Below are 17,279 nucleotides of genomic sequence, written 5' to 3' on the forward strand. Positions count from 1 at the left end.
ACAGACAGCCTGCTGGACGTCATAGTAACAACCCGGCACCACAGACAGCCTGCTGGACGTCACCGTCATAATAACAACCAGGCACCACAGACAGCCTGCTGGACGTCATAGTAACAACCCGGCACCACAGACATGCTGCTGGACGTCATAATTACAACCAGGCACCACAGACAGCCTGCTGGACGTCATAGTAACAACCAGGCACCACAGACAGCCTGCTGGACGTCACCGTCATAATAACAACCAGGCACCACAGACAGCCTGCTGGACGTCATAGTAACAACCCGGCACCACAGACAGCCTGCTGGACGTCATAGTAACAACCTGGCACCACAGACAGCCTGCTGGACGTCATAGTAACAACCCGGCACCGCAGACAGCCTGCTGGACGTCACCGTCATAATAACAACCCGGCACCACAGACAGCCTGCTGGACGTCATTGTCATAGTAACAACCCGGCACCACAGACAGCCTGCTGGACGTCATAGTAACAACCAGGCACCACAGACAGCCTGCTGGACGTCATAGTAACAACCAGGCACCACAGACAGCCTGCTGGACGTCATAATGACAACCAGGCACCACAGACAGCCTGCTGGACGTCATCGTCATAGTAACAACCAGGCACCACAGACAGCCTGCTGGACGTCACCGTCATAATAACAACCAGGCACCACAGACAGCCTGCTGGACGTCATAGTAACAACCAGGCACCACAGACAGCCTGCTGGACGTCATAGTAACAACCAGGCACCACAGACAGCCTGCTGGACGTCACCGTCATAGTAACAACCTGGCACCACAGACAGCCTGCTGGACGTCATAGTAACAACCAGGCACCACAGACAGCCTGCTGGACGTCAGCGTCATAGTAACAACCCGGCACCACAGACAGGCTGCGTACCAAATGGATACTCCAGATTACCTATAGAGTGCAGTAGGTTTGTAGTGGTCGATTTGGGACACAGACAGAGTCAATAACATCCAGCTATCTAGTGTGACATAACAGTCATCTTCACAAGGCCACCACAGTCTGGACAACAGAGAGAAAATAACTAACAGATAAACAGTGATAGAATTCAAGTGAGAGAGGAAGCATAGGAGCGAGAGGGGGAGAGAAAGAGGGAGAGAGAGACAAGTGATTGAGTATTTCCAGAACCTTCATTAAACTCAGCCACTCAGAGCGAGAGAGAGTGTTTCCAGAACCTTCATTAAACTCAGCCACTCAGAGAGAGAGAGAGAGAGTGTTTCCAGAACCTTCATTAAACTCAGCCACTCAGAGAGAGAGAGAGAGAGAGTGTTTCCAGAACCTTCATTAAACTCAGCCGCTCAGTGTTTGGATATTTATTTACTAGACAACTAATTTGAATAAACCAATTACACGCCATTCAGATGGCAGAATGGTCTGCTACAGTCAGACACATAGCTAGCTGGAGAAAACACCAACAAAACTAATCACTGTTCTGTATTTTCTCCTCTGGGGAAGGGCTGTTGATATAGACTAAGTAGGTGAAAGACAGAAATAGAGTATGAGAGAGAGACTAAGAGAAAGAGCAGGAGGGGAAGAGAGAGAAAGGAGAGAGTAAGCGAGAGAGGAGAGAGAGAGAAAGACAAGAGATTTTTGTATTGTTTATATTTCACTTTTGTTTATTATCTACTTCACTTGCTACAGGCAATGTAAACATGTTTCCCATGACAATAAAACCCTTAAATTGAATTGAAATTGAGAGAAACAGACAGAGAGAGAGAGAGAGAGAGAGAGAGAGAGAGAGTGTAAGACAGACAGATGGGCTGGCTGGATGCAACATATGAGAGGTTACCCACAACAGTCCTTACCTTTTTCCCATCTTCCCCTGCTTCCCTGGACATCACGTTGGTCTAAAACAACAAGAGAAATGACCATCAGAAAACAGAATGAAGTGACAGACAGATGGAGAGAGGAAGAGAGCTCTGTGTGTCGCTTCTCTAAAGGTTATCTAGCAGGACAGTTGTCTAGTTGTGTGTTGCTTCTCTAAAGGTTATCTAGCAGGACAGTTGTCTAGTTGTGTGTTGCTTCTCTAAAGGTTACAGTTGAAGTCGGAAGTTTACATACACTGAGGTTGGAGTCATTAAAACTCGTTTTTCAACCACTCCACACATTTCTTGTGAACAAACTATAGTTTTGGCAAGTTGGTTAGGACATCTACTTTGTGCATGACACAATTAATTTTTCCAACAATTGTTTACAGACAGATGATTTCACTTATAATTCACTGTATCACAATTCCAGTGGGTCAGAAGTTTACATACACTAAGTTGACTGTGCCTTTAAACAGCTTGGAAAATTCCAGAAAACGATGTCATGGCTTTAGAAGCTTCTGATAGGCTAATTGACATCATTTGAGTCAATTGGAGGTGTACCTGTGGATGTAATTCAAGGCCTACCTTCAAACTCAGTGCCTCTTTGCTTGACATCATGGGGAAATCAAAAGAAATCAGCCAAGACCTCAGAAAAAAAATTGTGGACCTCCACAAGTCTGGTTCATCCTTGGGAGAAATTTCCAAACACATGAAGGTACCATGTTCATCTGTACAAACAATAGTATGCAAGTATAAACACCATGGGACCACGCAGCCGTCATACCACTCAGGAGATGAACGTACTTTGTTGCAAAAAGTGCTAATCAATCCCACAACAACAGCAAAGGACCTTGTGAAGATGCTGGAGGAAACAGGTACAAAAGTATCTATATCCACAGTCAAACAAGTCCTATATCGACATAACCTGAAAGGCCGCTCAGCAAGGAAGAAGCCACTGCTCCAAAACCGCCATAAAAATGCCAGACTACGGTTTGCAACTGCACATGGGGACAAAGATCGTACTTTCTGGAGAAATGTCCTCTGGTCTGATGAAACAAAAATAGAACTGTTTGGCCATAATGACCATAGTTATGTTTGGAGGAAAGGGGGAGGCTTGCAAGCTGAAGAACACCATCCCAACCGTGAAGCACGGGGGTGGCAGCATCATGTTGTGGGGGTGCTTTGCTGCCGGAGGGACTGGTGCCCTTCACAACATGGATGGCATCATGAGGGAGAAAAATGATGTGGATATATTGAAGCAACATCTCAAGACATCAGTTAGGAAGTTAAAGCTTGGTCGCAAATGGGTCTTCCAAATTGACAATGACCCCAAGCATACTCCCAAAGTTGTGGCAAAATGGCTTAAGGACAACAAAGTCAAGGTATTGGAGTGGCCATCACAAAGCCCTGACCTCAATCCCATAGAAAATGTGTTGGCAGAACTGAAAAAGCGTGGTCCTACAAAAAGGAGGCCTACAAACCTGACTCAGTTACACCAGCTCTGTCAGGAGGAAGGGCCAACATTCACCCAACTTATTGTGGGAAGCTTGTGGAAGGCTACCTGAAGCGTTTGACCCAAGTTAAACAATTTAACTTTTTATGGCTGCAGGGGCAGTATTGAGTAGCTTGAAAAGGTACCCATTGTAAACGGTCAGCTCCTCAGTCTCAGTTGCTAATATATGCATATTATTAGTAGTAGTATTGGATAGAAAACACTCTAAAGTTTACAAAACTGTCAAAATATAGTCTGTGAGTATAACAGAGCTGATATTGCAGGTGAAAACCAGAGGAAAATCTAAATTGGAAGTGGCTTCTATTTTGAAAACTACTGGTTCCATAGCCTCCCTTTGCTGGATTTAAAGGGATATGAACCAGATTCATTTTCCTATTGCTTTCTCAAGGTGTCAACAGTCTTCAGACATAGTTTAATGCTTTTATTTTGAAAAATGAGCCAGAACGATAACATGGCGTCAAGTGGTCACATAACTTTTGCTCGCGCAACAGAATTTGGACAGCCATTGTTTCCCCCTCTCCTACTGTGAAAGACATGTGCGGTTGATATATTATCAATTATATATTTTAAAAACAACCTGAGGATTGATTATAAAAAACGTTTGACATGTTTCTGTGGACATTATGGAAACTATTTGGAATTTTCGTCTGCGTTGTCGTGACCTCTCTTTCCTGTGGATTTCTGAACATTACGCGACAAACAAACGGGGGTATTTTGGATCTCAAAAATAATCTTTATGGAACAAAAGGAACATTTGTTGTGTAACTGGGAGTCTCGTGAGTGAAAACATCTGAAGATCATCAAAGGTAAACGATTAATTTGATTGCTTTTCTGATTTGTGACCGAGCTACCTGATGCTAAGTGTACTTAATGTTTTATCGTACGATCGATAAACTTACACAAACGCTTGGATTGCTTTTGCCGTAAAGCATCATTTCAGAATCTGACACGACAGGTGGATTAACAAAAGGCTAAACTGTGTTTTCCTATATTGCACTTGTGATTTCATGAATATAAATATTTATTGTATGTAGCGCTATGCTATTCAGCGGTTGTTGATGACACTTATCCCGATATCGGGATTGCAGCCATAACAAGTCAAAGGCAATGCTACCAAATACTAATTGAGTGTATGTAAACGTCTGAGTTTACCAAAATTGGGTTTGTTTTAGAATTCTTTGTGGCTCTGTGTAATCTGAGGAAATATGTGTCTCTAATATGGTCATACATTTGGCAGGAGGTCAGGAAGTGCAGCTCAGTTTCCACCTCATTTTGTGGGCAGTGTGCACATAGCCTGTCTCTCCCCTCTCACGAGCAGCTACTATAAAATAACACACAACCAACCAACCCCATTAACAGGTCTGAGGTCATATTCTGTGTGATGTCACTGACTGACCTGTGCGAGGGAGGTGCTTCGCCCCCTCCCGGTCTCCGTGGTGACCCTGTCCCCACCCCTCCCTCTCTGTGAGGAGATACACTTGTAGCAGCTCCAGACCTGCAGCAACCTGGGCTCCGCGTGGCCACTCCCCTTCCGCTGCAGACACTGGCAGTGGTACAGGTGGCCGCAGCTACACACACACACACACACACACACACACACACACAAGGTGTTAACAGCATTACCGTGTGTAGAGCCTTCACTACAGCACCAGCCTGGGAAATGTTCAGTGAGGTGACAGGTTCAGAACACTGTACTGTAAACAGATCTGACACCATTCCTCCTCTATCAGAACATTGTACTGTAAACAGATCTGACACCATTCATCCTCTATCAGAACATTGTACTGTAAAAATATCTGACACCATTCATCCTCTATCAGAACATCGTACTGTAAACAGATCTGACACCATTCATCCTCTATCAGAACATCGTACTGTAAACAGATCTGACACCTTTCATCCTCTATCAGAACATTGTACTGAGAGTGTTGTGGTGACGACCTGAATATGATGATGTCATGACAGCGGTGGTAGAGAACACACGTGGATGTGAGTGTTGTGGTGACGACCTGAATATGATGATGTCATCTGGGCTGTCCTGACGTCTCCTGTACTGCTGCAGGCAGATGTTACAGTGGTCCTGACGGGGGTGGAGCCCCCTGCTGACCGCCGCTCGCAGGTGAGACAGGGACCAGTGGAGGTCATGGTTCAACAGACTGGTGGTCGTCTCCAGTAACGTCTGGGGGAGGGGAGAGAACCATTTGATTTACTGTATCCTGGTCCCAGATCAGTTTGTGCTCTGGACAAATGTTTGAAAGAGAACTGATGGATTTACTGTTCTCTTCCCCTGGAAATTATTTCTCACAGAATCAAACATTCACATTCACAGTACTGTACAACCCACCAGTCATCCTCTAGTCTCTCAGCATGTTAAATAGTACTGTACAACCCACCAGTCATCCTCTAGTCTCATGTTAAATAGTACTGTACAACCCACCAGTCATCCTCTCTAGTCTCTCATGTTAAATAGTACTGTACAACCCACCAGTCATCCTCTAGTCTCTCACGTTAAATAGTACTGTACAACCCACCAGTCATCCTCTAGTCTCATGTTAAATAGTACTGTACAACCCACCAGTCATCCTCTCTAGTCTCATGTTAAATAGTACTGTACAACCCACCAGTCATCCTCTAGTCTCATGTTAAATAGTACTGTACAACCCACCAGTCATCCTCTCTAGTCTCTCAGCATGTTAAATAGTACTGTACAACCCACCAGTCATCCTCTCTAGTCTCTCATGTTAAATAGTACTGTACAACCCACCAGTCATCCTCTCTAGTCTCTCATGTTAAATAGTACTGTACAACCCACCAGTCATCCTCTAGTCTCATGTTAAATAGTACTGTACAACCCACCAGTCATCCTCTCTAGTCTCTCATGTTAAATAGTACTGTACAACCCACCAGTCATCCTCTAGTCTCATGTTAAATAGTACTGTACAACCCACCAGTCATCCTCTAGTCTCATGTTAAATAGTACTGTACAACCCACCAGTCATCCTCTCTAGTCTCTCAGCATGTTAAATAGTACTGTACAACCCACCAGTCATCCTCTAGTCTCATGTTAAATAGTACTGTACAACCCACCAGTCATCCTCTCTAGTCTCTCATGTTAAATAGTACTGTACAACCCACCAGTCATCCTCTAGTCTCTCAGCATGTTAAATAGTACTGTACAACCCACCAGTCATCCTCTAGTCTCTCAGCATGTTAAATAGTACTGTACAACCCACCAGTCACCCTCTAGTCTCATGTTAAATAGTACTGTACAACCCACCAGTCATCCTCTAGTCTCTCATGTTAAATAGTACTGTACAACCCACCAGTCACCCTCTAGTCTCATGTTAAATAGTACTGTACAACCCACCAGTCATCCTCTCTCTCATGTTAAATAGTACTGTACAACCCACCAGTCATCCTCTAGTCTCATGTTAAATAGTACTGTACAACCCACCAGTCATCCTCTCTAGTCTTTCATGTTAAATAGTACTGTACAACCCACCAGTCATCCTCTCTAGTCTCTCATGTTAAATAGTACTGTACAACCCACCAGTCATCCTCTAGTCTCTCATGTTAAATAGTACTGTACAACCCACCAGTCATCCTCTAGTCTCATGTTAAATAGTACTGTACAACCCACCAGTCATCCTCTCTAGTCTCTCATGTTAAATAGTACTGTACAACCCACCAGTCATCCTCTAGTCTCTCATGTTAAATAGTACTGTACAACCCACCAGTCATCCTCTAGTCTCTCATGTTAAATAGTACTGTACAACCCACCAGTCATCCTCTCTAGTCTCTCATGTTAAATAGTACTGTACAACCCACCAGTCATCCTCTACTCTCTCAGCATGTTAAATAGTAGTGGAGGCCTCAGGGAGGGAGAGAGGAGGCCTGGCATGGACACAGTACCACTCAACTTCACACAGCTCTATTTCACTGCCATTTGGGAAGCTGAGAGCTATTCACTTATCCTCCTATGGACTGTCCTGTCATTTCATGTCAGAGAAGACTGGAGGAAAGGAAGGGGGAGGGAGTAGGGAGGAGAGAGAGAAAAATAGGGAGGAGAGGAAATAGGAAAAGATGGAGAGGAGAGGAAAGAGGAGAGAGGACAGGAAGAAAGGAGAGGAAAAGGAGAAGAGGAAAGAGTAAAAGGGAGATGAGAGCAGAGGAGAGCAGAGAGGAGGGAGAGTAGAGAGAGGAGGGAGAGTAGAGAGAGGAGAGAGATGAGGGAGAGAGGAGAAAAAGATGAGGGAGCGGAGAGAGAGAGAGGAGGGAGAGTAGAGAGAGGAGACAGAGGGAGAGTAGAGAGAGAGGAGAGAGAGGAGGGAGAGTAGAGAGAGAGTAGAGAGAGTAGAGAGAGAGGAGGGAGAGTAGAGAGAGGAGGGAGAGTAGAGAGAGGAGAGAGAGGAGATAGAGAGGAAGGAGAGAAAGAGAAGGGAGCGAGGAGAGGAGAGAGATGAGGGAGAGAGGAGAAAAAGATGAGGGAGCGGAGAGAAAGAGGAGGGAAAGAGGAAAAGAGGGGAGAGGAGAGGGAGAGGAGAGAGAGATGAGGGAAAGAGGAAAAGAGGGAAGAGGAGAGAGAGAGAGGAGGGAGAGAGAGGAGAGAGAAGAGGGAGAGTAGAGAGAGAGGAGGGAGAGCAGAGAGAGAGGAGGGAGAGTAGAGAGAGAGGAGAGAGAGTAGAGAGAGAGGAAGGAGAGAAAGAGAAGGGAGCGAGGAGAGGAGAGAGATGAGGGAGAGAGGAGAAAGAGATGAGGGAGAGAGGAGAAAGAGATGAGGGAGAGAGGAGAAAAAGATGAGGGAGCGGAGAGAGAGGAGGGAGAGAGGAGGGAAAGAGGAAAAGAGGGGAGGGAGAGGAGAGAGAGAGGAGGGAAAGGAAAAGAGGGAAGAGGAGAGGGAGAGGAGAGAGAGAGGAGGGAAAGGAAAAGATGGAAGAGGAGAGGGAGAGGAAAGAGATCTAAGGAACGATTGTCCCTATGTACTGTAGTGAACTACATTTCACTAGTGCACTATAAAGGGAATAGGGTGCCATATGGGACACAATAAGAGGAGAGATAGGGGGGAAAGTAGCTTTAGCCTCAGAGGCAAAGTCAGGCATTTCATCCCTCTGTGAATTCAACCAGTTCTGCCTGAGTGAGCTGGAGAGAAACATGTGTGTGTGCTACTTGTTTCACACCATTTCATCAGCTCTCTGGCAGACTGTGTAGTGTGTGTGTGTGTGTGTGTGTGTGTGTGTGTGTGTGTGTGTGTGTGTGTGTGTGTGTGTGTGTGTGTGTGTGTGTGTATCTGAACAACCGTACATCTGTTCAGTACCAGTCAAAAGGTTGAACACCGACTCATTCAAGGGTTTTTCTTTATTTTGACTATTTTCTACATTGTAGAATAATAGTGAAGACATCAAAACTATGAAATAACACATATGGAATCATGTAGTAACCAAAAAAGTGTTAAACAAATCTAAATATATTTTATATTTGAGATTCTTCAAAGTAGCCACCCTTTGCCTTGATGACAGCCTTACACACTCTTGGTGCATATATACACTACTATTCAAAGGTTTGGGGTCACTCAAGAAAAGCACTTATTTGGTCCATTCTAGGCAGAGTTCCTCTGTCCAGTCTCAACGTCAACAGTGAAGAGGCGACTCCGGGATGCTGGTCTTGTAGGCAGAGTTCCTCTGTCCAGTCTCAACGTCAACAGTGAAGAGGCGACTCCGGGATGCTGGTCTTCTAGGCAGAACTCCTCTGTCCAGTCTCAACGTCAACAGTGAAGAGGCGACTCCGGGATGCTGGTCTTCTAGGCAGAGTTCCTCTGTCCAGTCTCAACGTCAACAGTGAAGAGGCGACTCCGGGATGCTGGTCTTCTAGGCAGAGTTCCTCTGTCCAGTCTCAACGTCAACAGTGAAGAGGCGACTCCGGGATGCTGGTCTTGTAGGCAGAGTTCCTCTGTCCAGTCTCAACGTCAACAGTGAAGAGGCGACTCCGGGATGCTGGCCTTCTTGGCAGAGTTCCTCTGTCCAGTCTCAACGTCAACAGTGAAGAGGCGACTCCGGGATGCTGGTCTTCTAGGCAGAGCTCCTCTGTCCAGTCTCAACGTCAACAGTGAAGAGGCGACTCCGGGATGCTGGTCTTCTAGGCAGAGTTCCTCTGTCCAGTCTCAACGTCAACAGTGAAGAGGCGACTCCGGGATGCTGGTCTTCTAGGCAGAGTTCCTCTGTCCAGTCTCAACGTAAACAGTGAAGAGGCGACTCCGGGATGCTGGTCTTCTAGGCAGAGTTCCTCTGTCCAGTCTCAACGTCAACAGTGAAGAGGTGACTCCGGGATGCTGGTCTTCTAGGCAGAGTTCCTCTGTCCAGTCTCAACATCAACAGTGAAGAGGCGACTCCGGGATGCTGGTCTTCTAGGCAGAGTTCCTCTGTCCAGTGTCTGTGTTCTTTTGCCCATCTTAATCTTTTATTTTTATTGGCCAGTCTGAGATATGGCTTTTTATTGGCCAGTCTGAGATATGGCTTTTTATTGGCCAGTCTGAGATATGGCTTTTTATTGGCCAGTCTGAGACATGGCTTTTTATTGGCCAGTCTAAGATATGGCTTTTTCTTTGCTACTCTGACAGTTTGAACCTGTAATCAAACCCACAAATGCTGATGCTCCAGATACTCAACTAGTCTAAAGGCCAGTTTTATTGCTTCTTTAATCAGAACAACTGTTTTCAGCTGTGCTAACATAATTGCAAAGGGGTTTTGTAATGATCAATTAGCGTTTTAAAATGATAAACTTGGATTAGCTAACACAACTTGGCATTGGAACACAGGAGTGATGATTGCTGATAATGGGCCTCTGTACGCCTATGTAGATATTCCATAAAAAATCTGCCTTTTCCACCTACAATAGTAATTTACAACATTAACAATGTCTACACTGTATTTCTGATCAATTTATGTTATTTTAATGGACAAAAAAAAAAGTGCTTTTCTTTCAAAAACAAGGACATTTCTAAGTGACACCAAACTGTTGAACGGTAGTGTAGATGTGTGCTAAGACTGAGCTACAGCTTGGCTCCAGGAGACACTGCACTGCACCGGAGTACACACACACACACACACTACCTACACACACACACTACCAACACACACACACACACAAACCCTACCTACACACACACTACCTACACACACACACTACACTAAATAATCTGACATGGGAGAGAGAGGCTGATGAATCGGGAGCCTTAACAAGTGTTAATTAATCCAGCTCCATCTGGGCAGGACACACACTATCAACAGAGAGTCTGACGCACACACACACACAAAGACACACACACATACGGACACCTTGTCTGAGCAACAGCATACAGACTAATCAACACTGAGTGTGAGTAGAGAGGCGTCTGGAAACACACTTTGCAATTAACACCAAGCCCCACTAGGGTTTAGCTTCAGTCGTCTCTCTCACACACACACCCTTCTGTAAGTTAACGAGACACACACACACACACCCTTATGTAAGTTAACAACAGACACACACACAGTTACCTGTTCATAGTTGAAGGTCTCCAGCATACCCAGAATAAGGCCTTGTATCTCAGCCAACTTTCCTTTACCATACACAGGGTCCTGAGAGAGAGAGAGAGAGAGAGAGAGAGAGAGAGAGAAAGAGAGAGACAGAGAGAGAGAGAGACACAGAGAGAGAGAGAGACAGAGAGAGAGAGAGACACAGAAAGAGAGAGAGAGAGAGAGACAGAGAGACAGAGACAGAGACAGAGAGAGAGAGAGAGAGAAAGAGAGAGAGAGAGAGAGAGACAGAAAGAGAGAGAGAGAAAGAGAGAGAGAGAGACACAGAAAGAGAGACAGAGAGAGAGACAGAGAGAAAGAGAGACACAGAAAGAGAGAGAGAGAGAGAGAGAGACACAGAAAGAGAGAGAGAGAGAGAGAGATTACAGATTACACAGATCCACAAAGAATTCGAAAACAAATCCAATTTTGATAAACTCCAATATCTATTGGGTGAAATACCACAGTGTGCCATCACAGCAGCAAGATTTGTGACCTGTTGCCATGAGAAAAGGGCAACCAGTGAAGAACACACACCATTGTAAATACAACCCATATTTATGCTTATTTATTTTATCTTGTGTCCTTTAACCATTTGTACATTGTTAAAACACTGTATATATATATATAATATGACATTTGTAATGTCTTTATTGTTTTGAAACTTCTGTATGTATAATGTTTACTGTTCATTTTTATTGTTTATTTCACTTTATATATTCACTTTATATATTATCTACCTCACTTGCTTTGGCAATGTTAGCTCATGTTTCCCATGCCAATAAAGCCCTTGAATTGAATTGAGTCATTGAGTAGGGATTGTGTTGCTGTTAGTCTCTGAGAGATACTGCTGCCCACCAAGGGACACATCACATGACCACTTTAACCTCCCACCAGCACACAGACACAGCATGACTAACACACACTTAACATAAGGAAAGAGAATAGGAACACACACACACAGCATGACTAACACACACTGAACATAAGGAAAGAGAATAGGAACACACACACACACATACACACACACAGCATGACTAACACACACTGAACATAAGGAAAGAGAATAGGAACACACACACACACACACACACACACACACACACACAGAATGACTAACACACACTTAACATAAGGAAAGAGAATAGGAATAGGTTAGTGGTCCTCTGAGAGGTCAGGGGTCCTCTGTGAGGAGGTCAGCGGTCCTCCGTGAGGAGGTCAGCGGTCCTCCGTGAGGAGGTCAGGGGTCCTCCGTGAGGAGGTCAGGGGTCCTCCGTGAGGAGGTCAGGGGTCCTCCGTGAAGAGGTCAGGGGTCCTCTGTGAGGAGGTTAGGGGTCCTCTGTGAGGAGGTTAGCGGTCCTCTGTGAGGAGGTCAGTGTGTGAGGAGGTTAGTGGTCCTCTGTGAGGAGGTTAGTGATCCCCCGTGAGGAGGTCAGTGGTCCTCTGTGAGGAGGTCTGCGTTCCTCCGTGAGGAGGTTAGCGGTCCTCTGTGAGGAGGTCAGTGTGTGAGGAGGTTAGTGGTCCTCTGTGAGGAGGTTAGTGATCCCCCGTGAGGAGGTCAGCGGTCCTCCGTGAGGAGGTCAGGGGTCCTCCGTGAGGAGGTCAGGGGTCCTCCGTGAGGAGGTCAGGGGTCCTCCGTGAGGAGGTCAGCGTTCCATCCGTGATGAGGTTAGTGGTCCTCTGTGAGGAGGTCAGCGGTCCTCCGTGAGGAGGTTAGTGGTCCTCTGTGAGGAGGTTAGTGGTCCTCTGTGAGGAGGTCAGCGGTCCTCCGTGAGGAGGTCAGCGTTCCTCTGTGAGGAGGTTAGTGGTGTGTTAGTAATCACTGTTCAGCCTGCTGACATCACTCATTTAGACCAAAGCAGGGAAAAAGTATTCTTAAATATACTTCAAATACGAGATGTACTTGTGTAGTATATCTGAAGTATACTATACACACACTATAAATACACTGAAACTTTTTTCAGTCTTTTAATAGACTATATGTTCACTATTATTACACTGAAACACACATTAAAAGTTTACTGAATTTCATACGCTTTAAATGTAATTCAGTATATTCATTCAAAATACACTGACAAGGATCCTCCAGCTCATTCAACACCTGATTTACTTAAAAGACACATCTAAACAGGTGTTTCCAGGTAAGACATCACATGGCACAAGGTCTCTACTGCTCCTCTACTGCTTATGCTTATTTATTTTATCTTGTGTCCTTTAACCATTTGTACATTGTTAAAACACTGTATATATATATATAATATGACATTTGTAATGTCTTTATTGTTTTGAAACTTCTGTATGTATAATGTTTACTGTTCATTTTTATTGTTTATTTCACTTTATATATTCACTTTATATATTATCTACCTCACTTGCTTTGGCAATGTTAGCTCATGTTTCCCATGCCAATAAAGCCCTTGAATTGAATTGAGTCATTGAGTAGGGATTGTGTTGCTGTTAGTCTCTGAGAGATACTGCTGCCCACCAAGGGACACATCACATGACCACTTTAACCTCCCACCAGCACACAGACACAGCATGACTAACACACACTTAACATAAGGAAAGAGAATAGGAACACACACACACACAGCATGACTAACACACACTGAACATAAGGAAAGAGAATAGGAACACACACACACACATACACACACACAGCATGACTAACACACACTGAACATAAGGAAAGAGAATAGGAACACACACACACACACACACACACACACACACACACACAGAATGACTAACACACACTTAACATAAGGAAAGAGAATAGGAATAGGTTAGTGGTCCTCTGAGAGGTCAGGGGTCCTCTGTGAGGAGGTCAGCGGTCCTCCGTGAGGAGGTCAGGGGTCCTCCGTGAGGAGGTCAGGGGTCCTCCGTGAGGAGGTCAGGGGTCCTCCGTGAAGAGGTCAGGGGTCCTCTGTGAGGAGGTCTGCGTTCCTCCGTGAGGAGGTTAGCGGTCCTCTGTGAGGAGGTCAGTGTGTGAGGAGGTTAGTGGTCCTCTGTGAGGAGGTTAGTGATCCCCCGTGAGGAGGTCAGCGGTCCTCCGTGAGGAGGTCAGGGGTCCTCCGTGAGGAGGTCAGGGGTCCTCCGTGAGGAGGTCAGCGTTCCATCCGTGATGAGGTTAGTGGTCCTCTGTGAGGAGGTCAGCGGTCCTCCGTGAGGAGGTTAGTGGTCCTCTGTGAGGAGGTTAGTGGTCCTCTGTGAGGAGGTCAGCGGTCCTCCGTGAGGAGGTCAGCGTTCCTCTGTGAGGAGGTTAGTGGTGTGTTAGTAATCACTGTTCAGCCTGCTGACATCACTCATTTAGACCAAAGCAGGGAAAAAGTATTCTTAAATATACTTCAAATACGAGATGTACTTGTGTAGTATATCTGAAGTATACTATACACACACTATAAATACACTGAAACTTTTTTCAGTCTTTTAATAGACTATATGTTCACTATTATTACACTGAAACACACATTAAAAGTTTACTGAATTTCATACGCTTTAAATGTAATTCAGTATATTCATTCAAAATACACTGACAAGGATCCTCCAGCTCATTCAACACCTGATTTACTTAAAAGACACATCTAAACAGGTGTTTCCAGGTAAGACATCACATGGCACAAGGTCTCTACTGCTCCTCAAGTAAGGAGACCGATGACATCACAGGTTCTCTACCGCTCCTCAAGCAAAGAGACAGATGACATCACAGGTTCTCTACTGGTCCTCAAGCAAGGAGACCGATGACATCACAGGTTCTCTACCGCTCCTCAAGCAAAGAGACCGATGACATCACAGGTTCTCTACTGCTCCTCAAGCAAAGAGACAGATGACATCACAGGTTCTCTACTGGTCCCCAAGCAAGGAGACCGATGACATCACAGGTTCTCTACCGCTCCTCAAGTAAGGAGACCGATGACATCACAGGTTCTCTACCGCTCCTCAAGTAAGGAGACCGATGACATCACAGGTTCTCTACCGCTCCTCAAGTAAGGAGACCGATGACATCACAGGTTCTCTACCGCTCCTCAAGTAAGGAGACCGATGACATCCCAGGTTCTCTACCGCTCCTCAAGTAAGGAGACCGATGACATCACAGGTTATCTACCGCTCCTCAAGTAAGGAGACCGATGACATCTCTTTGCTTGAAGAGCAGTAGAGAACCTGTGATGTCTCCTTACTTGAGGAGCGGTAGAGAACCTAGGAGACCGATGACATCACAGGTTCTCTACTGCACCTCCAGCAAGGGGGAGACTGATGATGTCACAAATTCCTATCAGACCTACTCATTGAAGTTTACAGTTGTTAAAAACGAAAAACACTATTTTGCTCAAAACACATGTTTTTCTGTTTTAGTGTGTATGCACACTTTACTGTATTTATACTTAGGATGTTGCTCTTCAACAGGACACGTTAAAACATCGCTGGTGGACATATTTAACTTGAATGTCGACAAAATATATAAAATGTACTTTCAAAAATGTAAAAGAAAAATGTGCATATTACCCATCATCCTTTAGTGCAGCTGAAGTTTTGATTTATAATATGTTGTTCTTCATATTAAAGCTTATTTAAATGTTATGATGCTCATTTTCCTACTGAATAATGTTTTTTAATGTTCATTTATCACTGTGATGTGAACAACTAAAGTACAAAATGGCAGTTTTGCCGTTCCATGTAAAGCATCAACCCACTGAGAAGATCGGTGGCAACAGACTGCCGGTAGGAAGTCACCACAGTGGGAGGCCGTTCCATGTAAAGCATCAACCCACTGAGAAGATCGGTGGCAACAGACTGCCGGTAGGAAGTCACCACAGTGGGAGGCCGTTCCATGTAAAGCATCAACCCACTGAGAAGATCGGTGGCAACAGACTGCCGGTAGGAAGTCACCAAAGTGGGAGGCCGTTCCATGTAAAGCATCAACCCACTGAGAAGATCGGTGGCAACAGACTGCCGGTAGGAAGTCACCACAGTGGGAGGCCGTTCCATGTAAAGCATCAACCCACTGAGAAGATCGGTGGCAACAGACTGCCGGTAGGAAGTCACCACAGTGGGAGGCCGTTCCGTCTCTTGCTAGAACAAAATACAAACCTGCTGCGTGCCGTGCCGACCCGGCAGAGACAAATCTACCGAGTCTACTTGTAGAATCCCAATCAGTGGCTTCTTCACTTTGAGCCAATCGGAGAGCTCAAACCCCCACGTGGGGAGACCAACAAAAAAATTAGCTAATCACACTTCATATACAATGCAGGTTATGGTAGCTAGCAACAGTGCCTTGCGAAAGTATTCGGCCCCCTTGAACTTTGCGACCTTTTGCCACATTTCAGGCTTCAAACATAAAGATATAAAACTGTATTTTTTTGTGAAGAATCAACAACAAGTGGGACACAATCATGAAGTGGAACGACATTTATTGGATATTTCAAACTTTTTTAACAAATCAAAAACTGAAAAATTGGGCGTGCAAAATTATTCAGCCCCCTTAAGTTAATACTTTGTAGCGCCACCTTTTGCTGCGATTACAGCTGTAAGTCGCTTAGGGTATGTCTCTATCAGTTTTGCACATCGAGAGACTGACATTTTTTCCCATTCCTCCTTGCAAAACAGCTCGAGCTCAGTGAGGTTGGATGGAGAGCATTTGTGAACAGCAGTTTTCAGTTCTTTCCACAGATTCTCGATTGGATTCAGGTCTGGACTTTGACTTGGCCATTCTAACACCTGGATATGTTTATTTTTGAACCATTCCATTGTAGATTTTGCTTTATGTTTTGGATCATTGTCTTGTTGGAAGACAAATCTCCGTCCCAGTCTCAGGTCTTTTGCAGACTCCATCAGGTTTTCTTCCAGAATGGTCCTGTATTTGGCTCCATCCATCTTCCCATCAATTTTAACCATATTCCCTGTCCCTGCTGAAGAAAAGCAGGCCCAAACCATGATGCTGCCACCACCATGTTTGACAGTGGGGATGGTGTGTTCAGGGTGATGAGCTGTGTTGCTTTTACGCCAAACATAACGTTTTGCATTGTTGCCAAAAAGTTACATTTTGGTTTCATCTGACCAGAGCACCTTCTTCCACATGTTTGGTGTGTCTCCCAGGTGGCTTGTGGCAAACTTTAAACGACACTTTTTATGGATATCTTTCAGAAATGGCTTTCTTCTTGCCACTCTTCCATAAAGGCCAGATTTGTGCAATATACGACTGATTGTTGTCCTATGGACAGAGTCTCCCACCTCAGCTGTAGATCTCTGCAGTTCATCCAGAGTGATCATGGGCCTCTTGGCTGCATCTCTTTAGAGGGACGGCCAGGTCTTGGTAGATTTGCAGTGGTCTGATACTCCTTCCATTTCAATATTATCGCTTGCACAGTGCTCCTTGGGA

General features: G+C 45.1%; 1 protein-coding gene across 1 annotated transcript in view; it reads right to left on the reverse strand.

Annotated features, from left to right (window-relative positions):
* The window catches only part of LOC139402715 (vacuolar protein sorting-associated protein 8 homolog), a 68,211-nt gene that overhangs the window by 45,384 nt on the left and 5,548 nt on the right, over positions 1 to 17,279 (reverse strand). Inside the window, exons 6-9 of the mRNA XM_071146612.1 lie at positions 10,886 to 10,966; positions 5,363 to 5,532; positions 4,750 to 4,921; positions 1,838 to 1,879 (exon numbers count right to left, since the gene is read on the reverse strand). Coding sequence (XP_071002713.1) covers positions 1,838 to 1,879; positions 4,750 to 4,921; positions 5,363 to 5,532; positions 10,886 to 10,966 — 465 coding nt within the window. The remainder of the gene's footprint in view (positions 1 to 1,837; positions 1,880 to 4,749; positions 4,922 to 5,362; positions 5,533 to 10,885; positions 10,967 to 17,279) is intronic.

Source organism: Oncorhynchus clarkii, unplaced genomic scaffold, assembly GCF_045791955.1.
Source record: "Oncorhynchus clarkii lewisi isolate Uvic-CL-2024 unplaced genomic scaffold, UVic_Ocla_1.0 unplaced_contig_9311_pilon_pilon, whole genome shotgun sequence".
In the NCBI taxonomy this organism is placed as follows: Eukaryota; Metazoa; Chordata; class Actinopteri; order Salmoniformes; family Salmonidae; genus Oncorhynchus; species Oncorhynchus clarkii.